The 18,647-nt window shown below is 45.7% G+C and overlaps 8 protein-coding genes across 8 annotated transcripts; 4 read left to right on the forward strand and 4 right to left on the reverse strand.

Moving 5' to 3' along the window:
• Positions 1–1,034: 1,034 nt before the first annotated feature.
• On the forward strand, positions 1,035–2,674 carry ABOM_010741 (isocitrate dehydrogenase (NAD(+)) IDH1; the record flags this gene model as incomplete). The annotated part of the gene is made up of 5 exons (XM_022537869.1): positions 1,035–1,067; positions 1,350–1,410; positions 1,480–1,554; positions 1,627–2,530; positions 2,587–2,674. The coding sequence occupies 5 exons, from the start codon at positions 1,035–1,037 to the stop codon at positions 2,672–2,674; spliced, it is 1,161 nt and encodes a 386-aa protein (XP_022384570.1).
• A 656-nt stretch (positions 2,675–3,330) lies between these two features.
• Positions 3,331–4,068, reverse strand: ABOM_010742 (18S rRNA methyltransferase BUD23; the record flags this gene model as incomplete). The annotated part of the gene is made up of 1 exon (XM_022537870.1): positions 3,331–4,068. The coding sequence occupies one exon, from the start codon at positions 4,066–4,068 to the stop codon at positions 3,331–3,333; it is 738 nt and encodes a 245-aa protein (XP_022384573.1).
• Positions 4,069–4,989: 921 nt separating this feature from the next.
• ABOM_010743 (uncharacterized protein) lies at positions 4,990–5,610 on the forward strand (the record flags this gene model as incomplete). The annotated part of the gene is made up of 1 exon (XM_022537871.1): positions 4,990–5,610. One exon carries the CDS (start codon positions 4,990–4,992, stop codon positions 5,608–5,610), a length of 621 nt encoding a protein of 206 aa, XP_022384572.1.
• An 813-nt stretch (positions 5,611–6,423) lies between these two features.
• ABOM_010744 (GTPase-activating protein BEM3) lies at positions 6,424–10,234 on the reverse strand (the record flags this gene model as incomplete). Its single annotated transcript, XM_022537872.1, has 2 exons — positions 6,424–7,040; positions 7,105–10,234. 2 exons carry the CDS (start codon positions 10,232–10,234, stop codon positions 6,424–6,426), a joined length of 3,747 nt encoding a protein of 1,248 aa, XP_022384567.1.
• Positions 10,235–12,324: 2,090 nt separating this feature from the next.
• ABOM_010745 (mitochondrial distribution and morphology protein) lies at positions 12,325–14,607 on the reverse strand (the record flags this gene model as incomplete). The annotated part of the gene is made up of 3 exons (XM_022537873.1): positions 12,325–12,456; positions 12,509–13,731; positions 13,785–14,607. 3 exons carry the CDS (start codon positions 14,605–14,607, stop codon positions 12,325–12,327), a joined length of 2,178 nt encoding a protein of 725 aa, XP_022384566.1.
• Positions 14,608–14,906: 299 nt separating this feature from the next.
• Positions 14,907–15,794, forward strand: ABOM_010746 (pre-rRNA-processing protein PNO1; the record flags this gene model as incomplete). Its single annotated transcript, XM_022537874.1, has 3 exons — positions 14,907–14,982; positions 15,045–15,688; positions 15,738–15,794. The coding sequence occupies 3 exons, from the start codon at positions 14,907–14,909 to the stop codon at positions 15,792–15,794; spliced, it is 777 nt and encodes a 258-aa protein (XP_022384569.1).
• A 223-nt stretch (positions 15,795–16,017) lies between these two features.
• prs3 (proteasome core particle subunit beta 6) lies at positions 16,018–16,852 on the reverse strand (the record flags this gene model as incomplete). The annotated part of the gene is made up of 2 exons (XM_022537875.1): positions 16,018–16,705; positions 16,758–16,852. The coding sequence occupies 2 exons, from the start codon at positions 16,850–16,852 to the stop codon at positions 16,018–16,020; spliced, it is 783 nt and encodes a 260-aa protein (XP_022384568.1).
• A 643-nt stretch (positions 16,853–17,495) lies between these two features.
• ABOM_010748 (HCNGP domain-containing protein) lies at positions 17,496–18,095 on the forward strand (the record flags this gene model as incomplete). Its single annotated transcript, XM_022537876.1, has 1 exon — positions 17,496–18,095. The coding sequence occupies one exon, from the start codon at positions 17,496–17,498 to the stop codon at positions 18,093–18,095; it is 600 nt and encodes a 199-aa protein (XP_022384575.1).
• Between the last annotated feature and the right edge of the window lie 552 nt (positions 18,096–18,647).

Genomic DNA, 18,647 nt, shown 5'->3' on the forward strand with positions numbered 1-18,647 from the left:
TAGAAGTTATTGAATAGGAAATGAAGGGCATGTTCAATAAGACCCGTAACAGAGATGGGATCAAACAGGTACATATTTCTTAGTGGGGAATGAATAACATCACATGCCATGGGGGACACTCCCCCCTACGCTTGATTCAGCTCAGGGATAGCCAGGGTCTGGTGTACAAAATTTGTAGACTCAAGCGGTATCCTGATTGAGCCCTACTTGAAAGTATCTTCTGTACACCAGAGTCAGGCGTACATTGCGCATCCACAGTGGTTCAAACACTGCCTCTTTTGCAAGCAGACTAATAATGAACGGATGGCTCTATTCTTCTTTCCGAGAAGCCTTCAGAATGATCTAGTTGCTAGATTAGACCATTAGGTTTAGAGCCTTTTTGGCCTTTGAAGGTTATTTATGACCACATTAAGTCATCAATAAGGAATGGCTTTCTAGATGCACTGATATAAGGCAACTAAAAGAGACCTTGATTGATATACCAAAGGGGAAAAGTCGGTATGTTAGATCAAGGACAATGAACACCGAAGTAGCGGAACAGGTACTTGAAGTGGGGATGTGTTTGCTAAATCATTTTCTTGTCCCTCTCAATAAAAAGAAAGGAGGGGGTTCGATCATACAAATACTATCTTTATAATAAACCTAATAGTAATGAAGGAGAGATAGTCACCTTCAGCAGGATATAGAAAACCTCTGATCGGACTTTTTACAATCTCAAAGGCTAAAGCATGTATCACTCATTGTTTAAGGGGTTCTATAGAACGTGAATGAGCTGATTGATAGATTAATTGAGTGATGGACCCTAAAGATAAGATCGGCCCGGATCTTTCTTATCCAAGAACAGGTTGGCTTTCAATGGATGCCGAGACGATCCGCCGTTTTTTCCGGTGTCTCGTGCACTCCCTGTCCTTAGCCTTGGCCGCCTTTCTTTCCCGTCCTCCGTCTCTTCCCTCTGCACGCCTTTTTCTCTCTAGCTAGATTCGCTTTTCGCCTCTCTCCTCTCCCTCCCGTTTTCTCCCTGGTTCATTGTTAAGATGTTTTCCCTAAGGACAGCGCAGCCCGCGCAAGTAAGTATCTACACATACCCGATCATTGGCTGACTTCGAATTGTGTTCTCTTTGTTCTTGGTTTACCCTTGGTTATTTGTCTACCTTCCTTCTGCCCGATAGAAACCGACCATTGCAGTATCCTTTTTTTTTCCCACACCCTCCTTCCTTTTTATTCCCCCATGATCTTCAGTTCTGGTACATTCTAAATCGCACACCTTGTCAATTTCTTTCCCCCGGAATTACCACTCTTAGTGTTACATTTCACGTATATATTTTGTTCGCTAACTTGCATCCTGACAGTCTTTCCTCCGTCGCACTGCAGTGACAGCTCCCACCGTCCGCTCCTCCCTGGCAGCAAGATGTATGTTGTCTAAGTCTTCTCCGTATGACTGGTCTTACATTAATCGTATGACTGACTCGCGAGTTTTAGCCTTTGCTAGCGTTCAGTCGGATATCTTCAAGCCGACCAAGTATGGCGGCAAATACACTGTGACGCTTATTCCAGGTATATATACGTTCCCATATACCCCCTAGAATCAACTTTAGACCTGCTGACGCCTCGTACTTTTGAGCAAAGGCGATGGAATCGGTGCTGAAGTTGCTGAATCGGTCAAGACCATTTTTAAAGCCGATAATGTGCCCATTGAGTGGGAGCAGGTAGATGTTAGTGGTGTTGATGCGGGCAACAAGCATTCGGAAGAACTTTTCAAGGAATCTATCGCTTCCCTTCGCCGCAACAAGCTGGGTCTCAAGGGCATCCTCTTCACTCCGGTTGAGCGCTCGGGCCACCAATCATTCAACGTTGCTCTTCGACAGGAGCTTGATATCTTTGCCTCGATTGTTCTGATTAAAAACATCCCGGGCTACAAGACACGCCATGAGAATGTCGACCTTTGCATCATCCGTGAGAATACTGAGGGAGAATACTCTGGCCTTGAACATCAGTCTGTCCAAGGTGTCGTCGAGTCGCTGAAAATCATCACTCGTGCCAAATCTGAGCGTATCTCTAAATTTGCTTTTGGCTTTGCCCTGGCAAATAACAGGAAGAAGGTTACCTGCATTCACAAGGCGAACATCATGAAATTGGCCGACGGTCTGTTCCGTAGCACTTTCCACAAGGTTGCCGAAAACTATCCGACTTTGGAGGTCAACGATATGATCGTTGACAATGCATCTATGCAGGCCGTGTCCCGGCCCCAGCAGTTTGACGTCATGGTCATGCCCAATCTGTACGGCGGGATCCTTTCCAATGTCGGTGCAGCCCTTGTTGGCGGACCAGGCGTTGTCCCTGGTTGCAACATGGGTCGCGACGTTGCTGTGTTTGAGCCCGGCTGCCGCCACGTTGGGCTTGATATCAAGGGCAAGGACCAGGCGAACCCCAGTGCTATGATCCTCTCTGGGTCTATGCTCCTGCGTCACCTCGGCTTGGATGACCACGCAAATAGAATTTCCAAGGCTGTGTACGATGTCATCGGTGAAGGGTGAGTAGTATGACCCGCTCCTGGGATACTTTGTTCCCTTGCTGACAACCTCCTAGTAAAACGAGAACCCGTGACATGGGTGGACAGGCCACCACCCATGAGTTCACAAGAGCCGTTCTGGACAAGATGGAGGCTGCCCTGTAACTTATGGGATCTCTGTCCGGCTTAATCGCTGTTCTCACGATAATGAAAGCTTGTATAAGCCAGTAGATTACTCAGTCAATGCCATGCTGGCTCCCTGGGTTTCTTCCTTTACTGTATTATCTCTCGCTGAAGCGACATCGAAGGCGTCCTACTCAATTGAGGCTTATCACAATTTTGCGGAGCTAGTAGGATGTGTAAAATTATATACTAGTGTTTTGAAAATAGATGAAATTCTGCTTTATTCATAACCAGAATACATAGTTCCATCTAGTATCCCACAAGTTTGTAGGGGGAAGCGGGAGGCCGTCCTAGTGTTGGCCATTTATGGCACCTCTTCATTTGCAGCGGGTCTTGGCTAAAAGCCAAACCAAATTGGCAAGAGAAGAATACCACTGTAAGGTCAATACCCACAGTTAGTTTATGAAGGCTTAAGTAGAAGAATAACTGATGTTTGCCTTCTGGATGAAACCTGCTCTGAATGAATCCGCGCCTGGGTGGTAATGGCTACAACGCAAGTAATTAGATAGATCAATGTCGTTTGTGGCCACGGCTCGAATTTGCTTTTCTGCCTTATTGATTTCTGTTTGCGCAATGAACCCAAGCGCCAAAGATATATCGACTTGATCAAGCACGGAAAGCTAACCATGGCCGGATGATTAGAACGCTGGACGACGCTTTCTGCCCGTGTACCTAGAATTCTGTTTCACAACCTTGCCCTTTCTCTCCATCTGTTCCTTTTTTCGCATAATCCAAGCCTTATCGCCTTTCCGGGGCAGTTGCATTTTCCCATGCTCCATTGCCTTTCTTCTGGCATCCAGGATATTAACATCATCCATTCCATTCACGACGCCTGTAATATCACCTTGCAGACCACCGCCTCCAACAGTCAAAACAAGGTACAGTTTGCTGTTCTTTGTTCCAGGGTCATCTTCTAGGATACCAGCTCCGAAACCAGCCTTGATGGCAGCACCACTGATCATATTCCGCTGTGCATCATTTTTAGGATAGAATTGACAAACAGCACGACCTCCACGCCGTAGGCTAGCATAAAGACCTTCAAAAAACCGCCGTAGGCGCCCTTCAGGACTAACATCACTCGTTTCGGCGTTGCAGAGCCACTGGATGGCACTGATACTGATAGCTGCATCAAACGTGCCTGGACGAAATGGTACTCCTTGCCCGATATCAGCTAGAAATAAATCACCTTCTACATCCCGTTGACGGGCGATATCAAGCATGCTAGGTGAGATATCCATGCCTATCCAGGTATGAGGCCCCCCATGCTCAGGGAGCACTGCAGAAAGAATTTCACCCGAAAGTCCGGAGCCACAGCCGATATCTAGAATCAGTGACGGAGATCGAAGGTCAAGAAGTTCGAGTGCTCGATTGGTCATATCAGATTGTATGTTACGGATTCGCGAAGACGTGGTATATTTTCGAGATTCATTATCGTCATAGAAGAGGTCAGGGGGCCTTGGGTTAAGGACAAATGAATTCTCGGTAAGAGTTGTGCAAGTTCTTCGGATTGGGGATCTTACAAGACATCCTCCGGACGCGACATCACTGCTACCTTAAATTTAAAGTCTCCTTTTTCTTAGGGAAGTGCCTTAGAGAGCAGACAAAATGTATGCCTTACTTTGAGTTAAAAGGTTGAAGGTGAAATGTTCAATAGAAGATTTTATAATATTGAGACATAAGCTCGAAAGAGAAGAGTTGAAAAACAACAAGAAATCGACTTGATCTAGACCTTTGCTCTTTCTCTCTAACCTTTTTTTTTTCCCGGGCTCATGGCTTTCTGCGAGGGGAAAGGTGGAGTTGGTGCCTTGTGACGGGTATATCAAAGCCTGAGGCATCGGCGTACGTGGTACTTCGTAAATCATTGACCGCGGTTTATTCCAATCACTTAACTTCAGTCAATTTGCCCCTCTATCGGCTCAGATATAACCCAATTGATCAGACCGCTTTCATCATCGGACAGATTACGATCGCCAAGCTTCATTTTTCCACTTCCTAACCTCACAACATATAATATATCAATCGGAGCTAGATTGACACTTTCAGCTCTCCAACATGTGGATCCTACCCTTACTAGGATATTTGGGGGTTATTGTGGGGTTCTCATTTCTTACTTTGGCCATAGGTAAGATAAGAGTGTTGCCTCATAACCTGCGAGCTGCCGAGTTGGATATCTTGCCAGTGGACGTGGAACGAAATAACCCCATACAGTTGTGTTACGGCTCAATTGCCATTAAGCGGGTTCAATCGTACTCAGACTGCACTGGACTAACGGATCTCTAGCTTCTGGGCTCTATTATATGTCGGAACTTGTAGAAGAACATACTGTTCTCGCCCGTCGCCTTTTAACTCGGTTGATATACAGCATTATTCTTATCCAAATCCTCCTATTCGTTTTTGACCGGTTTCCTTTCTCTCTATCTCTTCTCGGCATCGGCTCGCACATCGTCTATGCAAGCAATTTAAGACGGTTCCCCATTGTCAAGCTATCAGATCCCTTTTTTATTCTGTCATGTGTTCTTGTTGGTCTAAACCATTGGCTCTGGTTCCGTCATTTCTCGAAACCTCTGCCTGCGTCGCGAGCTGCATCCAACTGGCGACAACCATACCAAATAAATGCGGAGGACATGCCGACTTTCACTGAAGTTGCATCTTATTTTGGACTTTGTGTCTGGCTAGTCCCTTTTGCGCTCTTTGTCAGTCTTAGTGCAGGTGAAAATGTTTTGCCTAGCATAGGGTCCGAATATGCCACTGGTGACCATGTTTCAGCTCCGGGGTTTGCTCGCAATACTTTGACTTCAGATGGGAAATCCAAGAACAAGGGCATGGCCAAGGCTCTGGTGGATAGTGTTCGAGACTGGGTCAAAGAAAACGGTGAATTGATGGGATTCTGGAGAGGTGAACGCTCCAAAAGGTTCTGAGACGCTACAAAACAACGTAATGAGCACCATTTTGGTCCGTCCTAGCCTGGTTAATGTATTTGTCTTACGATCACCATTAACAGTGACAATAAATCGAAGAGAAGCATGAGTGGGTTGATTTGACTTTGATCAAACTTCACACACCTATATAAACCTAAGTAGGCGGCAAAAAGTTTGAATTGTTTAAAGGTGTCAAGAAATATTGATGCAAGTATATAACGGATGGGTATACAACACTTTGAATTTTGTTCTGCGACGTGATTGGAACCAGATATAGAGAGAGAGATGATGGAGAAGGGTGAGGACAAAGAAGACAAGAACACGATTTAAGCAGCTGGCAGAAGGTCTGTGCAAATCATGTCATAACCAATAGACGCATACCACCACCTTTCCCTGCATTGAGTACGGCCAAAAGGTAGCTGCCGTTTAAAATAAGAACTGTTTAGTGTGGGAGAACGCTCAAACAAAAGTGTAGGTAATGCAGGTAATGTGAATTGAAAAGCAAGAGCCATCTCTGGTGATTATTATTAGTATTAAATGTTCCCCTTTTGGCGCTTGGCTGAATCTGGTCAGGTGTGTATGTTCGAGTCATTTCAAGTTCGTTCAAATCATGATGGCCTTGATCGTTGAAGCAATGCCCATGTGCAAGATCAACGACAAGCTGAGGTGATTGTGCGGGTGGGATAAAAGCAGAACATATACATTAAAGTGGACCGCTCAGATTCTCCTCGGTACAGCCAAGTGAGCGCACAAGGCGCAGATGATCAGGCTAATAATCGTCAAGCTCGTGGCTTTAGCAAGGGATAGTCGAATTTACTCACCATCAGTATCGTGCGCGGAAGCAAAAGGAGAGTTAAGATGATTAACCTCCATGAAAAGTAGAGAACTTTCTCTTCTTTTCGATTTGATGGAACGCGAAGTTTCAGGATTTGGTGTCAACATCTTGCTCGTTGTAGGTGGAGTGGTATGTTCCTCGTTATTACTTTCCAGGAAGTTGCGAGATGACTGATCATAGCTTGATTGGTGTGTTATGCATTCATCACGGTCACGAAGATCCACCTGTTTACGGAAAGTTGTTTGAGTTTGTAAAGTCGGCATCTCTGTCAGTATCTGGCTTGGCGCAAAATGAGAGATTTCTGGAGACGTAGGACTATCTATGATGAGATCCTCAATGTCTGAACGCGTTCCTAGAATGTCTTCAAAGATTCGCTCAAATTCAGTAAGAAACATCGAGAACACAGGCGCTGGGATGTTTAGTGTTGGAGCAAAAACTATGCCAACATTTCTGACCGTCATTTTATTGACATCAGAGTTGTTCACGATAATAATCAAAAACTGAACCAATGCTCGCAGTAAAGCCAAGTTTGGTCTCGGAAGTCTGTGGACAAGCGAGTTGAATGCCGCAATCTTATTCTGCCTTTCATTAAGCTCTGGAGCGAAGACTATTAGCATTAAGATTCACAAACGTCACTCTAGATCAATAGCCGTGCTTACCAAGAACACGCAGAAACTTGATATGAAGTTCGCGAGTGAGAACAGTCGTGGGCAACTCTCGCAGATATTGCTTGAAAAGGGAGGCCACAGCATGTACATCGTAATACTGATCACCGGCGAGGAAGTCCACATCCCCTTCAGTATTGAACCTTTCTTTGAGCGCCTTGACGACGATGTTTGACCCACTTAATCGAAATATCCCTTCCTCTGATTCTGCACCTTTGGCCTTGAGGTACTCGATGCAACGGTAGACTACAGCAGGTAAATCAACGTCGATGCCCTGCGGCGCACAGAACTGCACCGCCTCCGCCAATGGGATGCCGAAGACTGATCTGACAAGGTCCCTTCTTTCACCTGAGGTAAGATTCTGTGGTTGAACCGATGGAGAGTCATAACTGGTTTGCAGTTGTGAGGCAAGGTCGACTGACGATCTCGTGCGGAATCCCCAGATGCTACGTTTTTTTTCTTTGGTACTAGTTGCCGATTTATTTCCCCAAGCTCCCGCGTTTTGGATAATAGCTCCATTTGTGGGCCCAGATATGATTCTAGATGAGAGCTGGCCAGGGTCCGGCACCAGGTTCGTTGCTTGGGTTGCATCTGTAGGGTCTGCCGGCGACATTTGAGGAAAAGTGGGTGACCTAAGTGCCTGTTGTTCGTAAGGTGGTCCGAAAACAGGCGGTTCGGCAGGGATAGCATCCTCGTAACTAAATCCTTGAACTATATCGAGGCCTTCAAGATCCGAACTATCGGTTGTTCTGTTGTTCTTGTTTCCATTCGGGGGCATTTTGGGGTTAACCGTCGTGTTGGCAGTGCATGTACCAGAGACCTGACCCTTTGAGGATCCACTATTCGATGCTTCGTTCTCGGATTGCCCGTCTACATATTCCAAGAGTGCCTCTACCCAAGAATCCCTCTCTTCGTCGCTTTCCGCGCACAGAACATGTCGCACAAGAGCCGATGAATCCTTTTTCTTGGGTTCTAAAATTAGAAACGCGTGGCGATATTGATTGTCGGAGTCCTCTTCAGCTCGTGCCGGCGGGCTATTATTTTGACCATTTGTGCCCTGCGACTGCTTGCCAATCTGGGCATTGTAAATTTTGATAGTTCCAAGGTGAGGACCACCTGGCGATTCAAGGTATTTCAACTCGGGCCCATGGAGGATAAAGTACCGAGCCTTCCAACCGCCAAAATTCTTGCCTCTTTTTGTTAAATAGCCTTCTTTTCTGGGTTTACCATCAGGACCACGTAGTATTTCGGAGCTCACGTGTTGACTACCTTTTAGCAAACTGGTTTCATCATCCCGTGGCTCAATAGCATCGGACGTGAGGAACTGGCATATGACCAGAGCCGATTTTTCATCCATTGGTGTATCGAGAAGGGCTTCGAAGTATGCATTTAATGCGGCTCGCCTCGCATCCACCTTGGCTGGGGAATGTCCACTGAATATGGATCTGTCTGGTAGCTTCCCACAGTAGCTAGATAACTGTTTTACTTGTTGATCAAGTTGTGGGAGTGCTGCAATGACCTTTTCAACACGCCAGAGCTCCAAGTTTTCAGAACGCGAAAGGACGCTCAGTGTAAAAACAGGCTCCTCTTCCGAAGGCCTAGACGCTAAGTAGCTGTTTCGCGAGGGGCGAAGTCGTGAGGACGACACCTTAACTAGCACCAAAGGTAGAGCATTTGGAGGTAATAGAAAGCCTGGGTAGTCTTCTGAAACCAATCCCCGATAAATACTGTTGGAGTTTGACACTGTGGACCTAGTACTGTCGGCTCTAACAGTGGCGTCAATCGAGGGGATAGATCGACTGGCTACGTCGACTGGCATGTGTGAACGTGTAGCGCTAAAGGGGGCCTGATACTTGCTGACATGAGGTGATAGAGCTAAACCCGAAAGGCCACTTTCTGAGGCTATCGGTAAGGAAGCCATGTTGTTGGTCATATCTCTGGGCAACCGAGGCAAAGGGGAGTTGGGTGGGCGATCTTCAGGCCTCGGGCTGACAGGCAAGCCAGGGCTCTTCGGCGCCATGATGACAGGATGATCGCCGAGAGTCATACGAGGACGTAAAGGAGCTGTTAAATATTCAGATGAATCAGTGATTGGAGCTGCCTTCGTTGAATGAGAAGATTCATTTCTCGAAGAACTAAGCGTAATCTTTTCGCGTGCCAGGGCAGCTTCACGTTCACGATCATCGTCATCGCGTGTTTTTCTTCGTCCCCGTTCTACGGGTAATTCATCAACTGCCAAAATATCTTCATACTCAGATTCTGAGTCGTAGATGTCTGGATTGCCCAATAAAGTGCGTTCGCCTTGGACGAGATTCAAGGGCGCAGGTGGAGGCTTGCGCACAGGGTGTGGGACTCTTTGCTGTTTATCTTCACCTGGCATAGTATCGTTAACAGGGGAGCTAGAGCTTGCCAAAGAACTTGGGCTCGCAGCCGCTAATTCTTGTTGAGAATACACTGATGGTGGGTGAGGTTGCGAGCCTAATTGCTGGTCCAGCCCGCCTGTATGACCCGTAGAACACTTCATCAGATTTTCCGATAGATCCTGTACAGCCACGCTCTGCGACCGGATAGTGCTAGATGATAGGTTTCGCCCGATAGAATTGGGGCTCTGTGGTGACACACCTTGATACTGCAATTTCCCCTGCTCAGAATTCCTCTGCCCAAGAGATTTGTCTTCACTTTCGATGGCTCTATGCTGGAAGTGAAGCCCATTGTTTGGTGGTAAAATTGGCGCAGGGCTCTGCAACTCCTTGAACTTCTTCCTATATCGCTCTTTCTCTTTCAAAGCACGTTCAAGATCTTTATTTAATCCAAGGATAAGTGTTCTTTGTTTATCAACCAGTCTCCAAAGTTGTGAATTCTGAGATGCTGCATGATGCTTTTCCTTCAAAAGATGTATGATTACTGCCTCGGCAGACCCTGCGGTGGCGATGAGATTCCCAATATCAGCTTGGCTCAAAGCCGTAGGATCAAATGAAGACTTATGGGACTGCGAGGCGGAAGAGAGAGATGATATCGCAGAGTCAATTGAAGAAGTGCGGGGCATGATGCGCTGCCCGGATCGCTCCCCAGGCGCCGAGACGGATGATATAGGCGAAGGTGTTAAAGATTGGCTGGCTTCCATTGCGTATGAAGGTTGTCGAGATTTAGTGGGTATTGTTTGTTCAATCATGTTCCGATCATGCTGGTCAGGTCTATTCAACAGCAAACATCCGAATGCGCTCAATGAGACTTGGGCGGCACCGAATGGAGGCACCGGGAACGTCGCATGAGTTATTTAATGACTGATCGAACGTTTTGAAAGCGCAAAAGTGCAACCAACTAACCTCGGCGACAGAGGACTTTGTGATGGGTTAGTGGTGAATTGGTGGGGTGACTGGAGGTGACTCGAGGTGACTGCCTGTACACAGGGTAGTGAGGGAGATTTACGGAGAGCAGCAATGACCAGTCTCAGCAGCGTACGATCGTGGTCGCAGATAGTCACGGGCAATGAAGTGTAATCGCCGATCAATGTTGAATGTGTAAGTAACTGATGTCTTGCTAAATGTGACCTTGGAGGCCCTGCGAAGAGCTGGTTGGGGTTGTTGAAGCGTTGCTGCTACCCTGCCGCCGAAGTTGTTACATAGCAGATTGTGTAGGGAGTCGGAGCTCGGATTGGAAAAGCGGACCATGAGTGGACTCGAGCGGGTAATTGAGTGGGTGATAGGCGGCATCGGCTCAGGGGTAAGATAGTATTTCTACTACTACTTAGTACCTACTTAGTATTACCAGGTAACGTAGGTTACCATGACCAAGGGAAATGATAATAAGTATACGGATAGGTAGTTGGATATAACTTACGGCACCAAATTATAGTACAGGGCACTCTCATTACAAACTGGTAGATATGCATGATTGTTTACTCTATGTGGTGGTTAAGGATCGAGTGCATACTACCGAATTATAATAATACACAGACACAGAAAATACATAGGTACAGATCGTAGATAAAGTGCCAGATCAAAACGTGAGTGGAAGGGTTCGGAAAGCAAAGGGGAAGATGTATCTGTACTAATACTGTATGTGATGTGATATACATATAGAGTAGTACTACAGGAAATACACTGCAGAGTGAGGAAAAGGAGGAGTAGCTTTAGTATATTGTTTGGTTTGCCCCATATACTAACTACTAGTAGTAAGTAACTAAATAGTAAATACTCCGTAGTTAGTTAATGCCCTATCCAAACCTTCTTATTCAGACTTCTTTCTTCCCTTCTGTGTCTACTACTCCGTACATTGACTACATTTATAGATTATAGATATACCTCCCAAAACCGTTATATTCAACTTACAAAATATATAGTCAATGTAGCCGGCAAGCGTTCCAGTCCCGTATCCTACTATGAAATAACCACTTTTACACTTTAGATATCATAACGAGAAGCCTAGAGAGGCTATAACTGATTCTAGACTATTAGAACTATATAATCTTTAAGCTGGCTAGATAAGAGATTCTTTATTCTTTTTATATAGTATATACAGTTATATTCCTGATATTCTATACATTTTATTAAATCTTATATTACAAGAGATTCAAATAGATTAAAAAAAATAAAAATAAAATTATATATAATCTAATAAATAAAGTACATATTATATATTTTAACTAATTAAGTATTAGATCTTCACTACTGTTAGAATATTTAGATTTTGAAAAGAGCTATTTTATATAGAATATAGAGATGGAACAACTCGCATGCGTGGAATGTTCGCTTGCCGGTAACATTAGTTAGAGAGTTTATCTTATATGACTAACCTAATTTCTGTATTAACTAACAAAATCTGTGCAATGCGCCTTGGTTGATGGGTAGGTGGTTTACAGGACTGTTCCATGACCAAGCCTATTACCGTGGATCTATGTATGTTTAGACAACTATCACCCTTTCGAATCCATTTCTATATCGCCAAGCAGGATAACCAAAACGTAGTATACAGGTTCAAGGGATGGGTGGCAAGGGGGCTAAGCGGAGATCAATGAGAAGAGATAAAAGAATGAGCCCGGGTCCACGCCAATGCTACATAAGTATGAGGAGATGAGTATATCAAACAGGAGCCTAGGGAATCACGACGTCTATTCCTCACTTCGGAAGATAATCACAAGGCGTTTCTAATTCCCCGAACGCCTTTATTGTCCAGATCTTGAAACGCCAGAGAATCACACATAGAAATACAAGGTCATGCTATATTTCCAGCCATACCCATAAAAATAGCCTGGGCTGCTAATTGGAGTGACCAAAACCCTACTTTCTTGAAACGTCGCTTGCGTGCTTGGTCATCCACAACATCTCGTGCAAATGCGTCATACACCTACAAGACATAAGCGTGAGTTCCCCATTGTACGGAGACACCGTCGACTTACCGCTGCAGAAAGATCATCCATTAAGCCGCTATCGAATATAGTCCAGCTGCCGTCGAAATCACCAACTCGCTTGACAAGGTGGCAATTAACAGGGATGAAAGTACGTCGTGAATTGATGTATGCCACAATGGGCCTAATGAGGGCATTGTTTATATATGAGAGATCACGTGTGAATAGGGGGACAACTGCCCTAACATTGTTTAAGTGCAGTCGTAAGTCGGTGACTAAAAATCGCATGTCGTTCTCACCAACAGTTTCGCCAGGCTGAGTTGGGTTGTCCGATGACGTATCACGGTGCTGAGTAGATGTGACAGTTGCTTCTAGTCGATCATAAATGTCAGCCATTACCTTAGTTAGGCTTTCGTCATTTTCTGCTGGAAACATGATGTCGGCAACAATGTCGACAGTTCCTTCATGTATCCATGAGAAAGGCCCTTGTACTCCACGGTTTAGATGATCAATGTTCAGACCATCGATGCGTATCCTGCTATGTTTTTTCCAAGGGCTCGTTCTGCCGTCCTCTCCTACCCCGTTGTCTAACTGTGCTCCGGTGAAACTATGAGTCTGCCGTGGATGAATAGTGAATAACGAATTGTCAAAAGATCCTGACATAATATTGGCTGACATGAAGTCATAAAACAGCCACTGCTTTCTCAGTTGTGGTAGATCGCAAGAGAATATACTAACAGAAAATGGTCTGAAATTGTCCGGCTGGTAAACCGTGACTAGGACATCGCTCATCTTAAAAGAATCGATCTCAAAGTCTCCGGGGTTGTGTTCATGCCGGTAGGATTTTGGGTCGAGGTCATCATCTGACCAATAAACATATCTGCGGTCAACAACGCCCCGTATCCCTTGAATCTCGACATCACGCAGCAGCCCTTTGCCGTTGATCCATTTGGTAAATGATAGTGTAACGTTCACTGTCTCGATTGCCAGGTCAAATTGCGTATAGTTTGTATCCTCTTCCACCGATGAGAGTCGTTGATCCAAGATGTCCGAGTTAGGCCGATCATTGAGCGCTGCAGCCGCAGCCACGGCAGCTGCAGTTTTAGGCGAGCCTTTACTAACATGACCTGTTCCTTGGCCGGGTCGCCTGGAGACAAAGACATTCTTGAACGTTATTACGCCATCTCTCCACTTGGGGACAATCGCTGACTCGAACACAACTTTCACTCCTGAAGATTTCGTGAGATAGTTACCTATCCAGCCAGCCAAGGTTTCTGTATACCTTTAGTAGTGAATCGAATCGCGAACATCCAGACCTGGAACATACCTTGAGCGAAAACGGTATTGATTGCGATGATCAACAAGGAAAAGAATGTAGTTGTGCCTAACACAACCCAGACAACATGCCCTAGAAGTACCCAGGAAAAGAGTGCTGTTATCTCGTCCAGATTAAAAGGTCGAACGCTTCGAATTGAGAACCACTTGAATCGTACTTTGAGCCGAGACCAAAAGCCGTTGGCTGCAGCCAATAGCTCCTCTTTGCTGGGCCGGTGCAATTGTGGCATGTGTGGCAAACGGTCAATCAGATGGCGGGTCGATGGTCCTGGCTGTTGCAGCCTAGGCATGTCCTGCTTTGACTTTGTGTTCTCCGTATTCGCCTCATATTCGGAAGATTTGACATTCTCCCAGGAGCTTCCATTACTGTATCTCAGAGATTCCATATGTGCTTCTATCTTCAGTGGATCATCCTTGCTCGCGCGGGAGCCTCTTGGTGGTGATGCAATTCTTGATGAGCCGTGAAGAAGCCTTCTATCGAACTTGTAGGTCCTATGCGTAACATGGGCTATAATCTTTTCAGGGGCTACTGCACAAGTTGTCCCAGTCTCTACTGCAGTCGAGTTTGGGGATATTCCGAGTACAAGAAAACTGCCCGAAGCGAATCGTCTGGTGATTTGTGTCGTCTTTCGGGGTGGTAAGGAGGATATGTTCCTGGTCCGTCTTTTAAACAAAAGGTCGCATATGATGTTGTTCGAGTTTGTTGCTGTATCGTAAAAATGTGGTGTGCGACTTGCCCAGAGCCCGCGTCCAAGGAGAGGGTTCGCTGCTTCCCAGAAGCTGGTGTACAACCTTCGTCCAAAATTGCTAGGCATCATTGCCGTCACATGCTGGAAATTGTATGACGATGAGGTGAAACAAGAACCTTTCCAGTTATTTTGAAGCAGAAATCTAGTAACGCTTTCCAAGGCCTCCGATGAAATATGACAGACAAATGTATGCCCGTGGGCTTCGAGGTTGAGAAGTGTCTACCGTTGGTTCTCAGATAAAGATTGCATGAAATCATACACCCGCGCCTAAATACGGTTGTTTGCCTTGTTTGCAACCGAAAACTCTAGATTTCCCACTACATCCACCATCCTTTTACAAAATCATTACCAGCAACCCAAGCAAAATGCCAGCACCAACAGCACTCAAGAAACTTGATCAGACAACAACGGCCGGCGCGCCTGTCACTCCCGCTGTTATAGGTATGTTTTATATACCCTGCCTCGTTAAGTCTACAACTCTTTAACTAACTTCCAAGACCAAGATGACGAAGTTCTAATTGATGCTCAGACATCAACGGAGGAAAGTGTACCGGTGTTCGCCGCCGCAGACGAAAATGCCCAAGACACCGACATGTGCATTGATGAGGAAGGTCGGCCAGTTTTTACGCCAGCAAAGGATACCAATACTGTATATCGAGTAGAAACTCGGAAGGTGCCTGTTCCTCCTCATCGGTTTTCACCTCTCAAGGCCTCCTGGAGTAGAATATACCCCCCACTGGTTGAGCACCTCAAGCTACAGGTGCGCATGAATATCAAAAGCAGGGCGGTCGAGCTACGTACTTCTAAATTCACCACCGACACGGGCGCACTACAAAAGGGCGAAGATTTCGTCAAAGCCTTTACACTTGGGTTCGATGTTGACGATGCTATTGCATTACTTAGATTGGATGACCTCTATATCCGATCATTTGAGATCCGTGATGTTAAAGCATCGCTCCATGGAGAACATCTTAGCCGTGCTATTGGACGGATTGCAGGCAAAGACGGCAAACTTAAGCACTCAATAGAAAATGCCACTCGTACTAGGATTGTCCTCGCAGATCAAAAAATACACCTATTGGGTGGCTATCGCAATATCTTGGTTGCACAAGAAGCTGTTGTCAGCTTGATTCTCGGAAGTCCACCGGTATGCCTGCACATCTCTCCTAATATATCCAAATACTAATTGATAATAGGGCAAGGTATATGGTAACTTGCGCAAAGTGGCATCACGCATGAAAGAGCGCTTTTAATGCCCGCGTGCAGCTGTTTTTTTACTATTGTTTTTCCTTCTAGATCTCTTTTGACCATGGTACTGGCGTTAAAGGTGGAAAAGAAAATGGTTTCGACATAATTGACATGATGGTGAAGAAAAAGTGGCTTACACCAGAATTATCGTATCCATGCTTTCATACCATGAGTAACGAAATACCGGAATGAACTTGATGAGACAACAATGTCGAGTATAGCCTCCTTCTAGTCCTTTTTCAGTGGAGTGTAGATTTCTTCTATCCCGTTTTGCGTAATAACCATCATTTGCAAGCCATCTCCAACTTCGATATGTCGCTCTACAGCGCTGGTAAATGCATCACGCACGAGCTGTTCGACGGTTTCCCTGGGTAATGGCTGAGGCTTCTTAGGTTCGAGAGCATGCCCGTCCCCACTGCCGGGGATGTATTGGTTCTTGAAGTTGACTTGGTTATCCAAGAATGGCATGATCAAACTTGCGGCGGATCCGGCTGCTCTGCACTGTTCTCTTTCGTATGAGCCTACCGGATCGTAACTGTACAACGCTCCTTTGCCCTCTTCATCCAAACCTGCCAGAATAGCATGCACATAATAGGGGAAGAAACGCTTTTGGTAAAGAATGGTCGACAATCGCTGAGCGCAGGCTCTGACAGACATAGGCTTCCCGTGCTGGTACTTGTACATCTTCACCACCGCATCTAATCTTTCTTTGAGTGCTTGACCATCCGCAGCGAAGCCCACGACCGACAGAATAATATGGGCACCCTCGCCAGTATCATCATCACCACCAATTTTGAAAACCTTGGGAGCATAGCGAGAATTGATATTATACCCTGCCACCGAACGAGTGTCTCCAGCAAGGATAGCGAAGTCAGCACCTGTAATACCCAAAGTCGAGCCACCGTTGTCAGTGTACCTAAGCAGGTCAGTACCAATGCCCAGACTACATTTAAGAGTTGGGTACATACGGGTAAAAAGAGTGTTCTTTGTTTGGAGCGTTTGTTGGCTGAGAGAAGGAGTGCCCGACGGCCTCGTTCTGGGATTGGTGACCCATGAAAGACATCATCTTCTAAGTGGTATCTCAGTATCGACCAAGGTTAGGAAATAATTCGAAGTGAGTACAGGTGGCGTGTAACGTGTAGTTGTTAACTGGGATAACACAAATGGCTTCTGGATTTGAATGAATCTCGATCGGGGGAAGAAGATGAGTAGTTCTTGGGTGGAGCTAGTATTATCACTGTGACGCGGTGCAGCTGCCTTCGGCTTATATAAGCCGTTAGCTTACAGCTCCCTTCTCCACTAGAACTTGAACTGTCTTTCCACTGCAAGCAAAACAGCGCAGTGCGTATGTATTGGAATGATCGACGCCAGTCCAGTCTCAGACTTGTGGCTGCTGCTTTGACTGACATTTAACGGTAGAGAGTTCAATCTTAACCATACTCTATAGCTTGCGAAACGAGAGAGCGCCCACTCAAACGGCTGATCAGAGCTGAGACTTGCAATCATGTTAGGCCTTGGAGCGTATGAAAGCAGCAGCGAGGATGAGACTAAGAAGAGGGCCCCCTCAGCAACGAAGGTGATATACACAACCTCAATTTGTACATATATTCGAGGCTAAGCCATTCAGTGCGTAAATAAGGGGCAGCCAGTTCAAGTTTCGAAATCAGCTTATGCGGGTATATTTTACACTCATCCTTCTGTTGCCCATGTCTAATCGTACATCGCTTCTAGTGCCTGATAAATGCCCAAATTTGCCAGAGACGGTTACCAGCCGAGAGCCCAGTGGCCCTATTGTCGGGCCATCACATGAAGAGGCACAACCAGAACCGCACTTCAGCGAGCGATCCCGCTTGTCCACCTCCCGTACACTTATTCATGACTTAACATTACCACCGGTTCCGAATTTAGATATTCCTCTATCACCTCCTGGCTCACCCAATGCCAATGTGAATGCAAAATTCGCCCATTTCCTATCGTTGAAGAAACAAGGGGTTCATTTCAACGAAAAGTTAGCTTTCTCAACATCCTTAAAGAACCCCAGCTTACTCAAAAAACTGATGGAGCATGCGGGTATTGATGATCAGATGCAATATTTTACCTCCCTGCCGCCTGAAGTATGGAATATTTTGGGTCTACCGAGATGGGGATTCAAAGAAGAACTGTTGAAGTCACAGAAAGACTTTCACCAGAAAGCCGAAGAGCAGTGGAGTGCAGACCAAAGAGACACAATTGAGTTTGTTGCCGCCACAGCTGCCGATTCTGATGGCGCGAGGTCAACCTCCAGTTCACGAACGAGACCATGTTAACGCTTCATGAACATGATCAGACCTTGCCCATTGGGAGCTCTTAAAGATTGTTGTGCACAGTGCCTAAAGGGACAACTATTAACACTGGAGAAAAGAAATTCATATCACTGATAAAAATGTGCTATACACAATAGAGCACAAGAGGTTTACTTTGTACCCCATCTTAATCCATGAGTACTCAAAGGCAACTGTATAGTTCGACAAAGGAGTAACAGTACCAACTCGGGCCTATAATCGTTTTCTTGCTACATTCAAAGATAAATTATTGTAGAATTATTTCTTCGCTAGGTTGTAAAATGATGCGACAACTGAGGTGCAGAGGAAGTTGCATATAGTAAGATAGGTAGTAGGTACTAATGGGTTGCAGAGAGACTCGCTAAGCGCGTGGACAGTACCTACCGATTCCGATAAGCGCGCCGCCAGTGGGTGTTGCTAACGTAACAAGGAGCTCCGTCAGCTCTCTACTGCCTAGCTTCAACCGAGTACGTATTGCCCAGTTTACCAAGTCACCTCTTCAAGCCTCCAAATCGAATTTAACCAAGCCTTTTATTC

This window comes from Aspergillus bombycis (genome assembly GCF_001792695.1).
Source record: "Aspergillus bombycis strain NRRL26010 chromosome Unknown contig00128, whole genome shotgun sequence".
NCBI classification, from domain to species: domain Eukaryota; kingdom Fungi; phylum Ascomycota; class Eurotiomycetes; order Eurotiales; family Aspergillaceae; genus Aspergillus; species Aspergillus bombycis.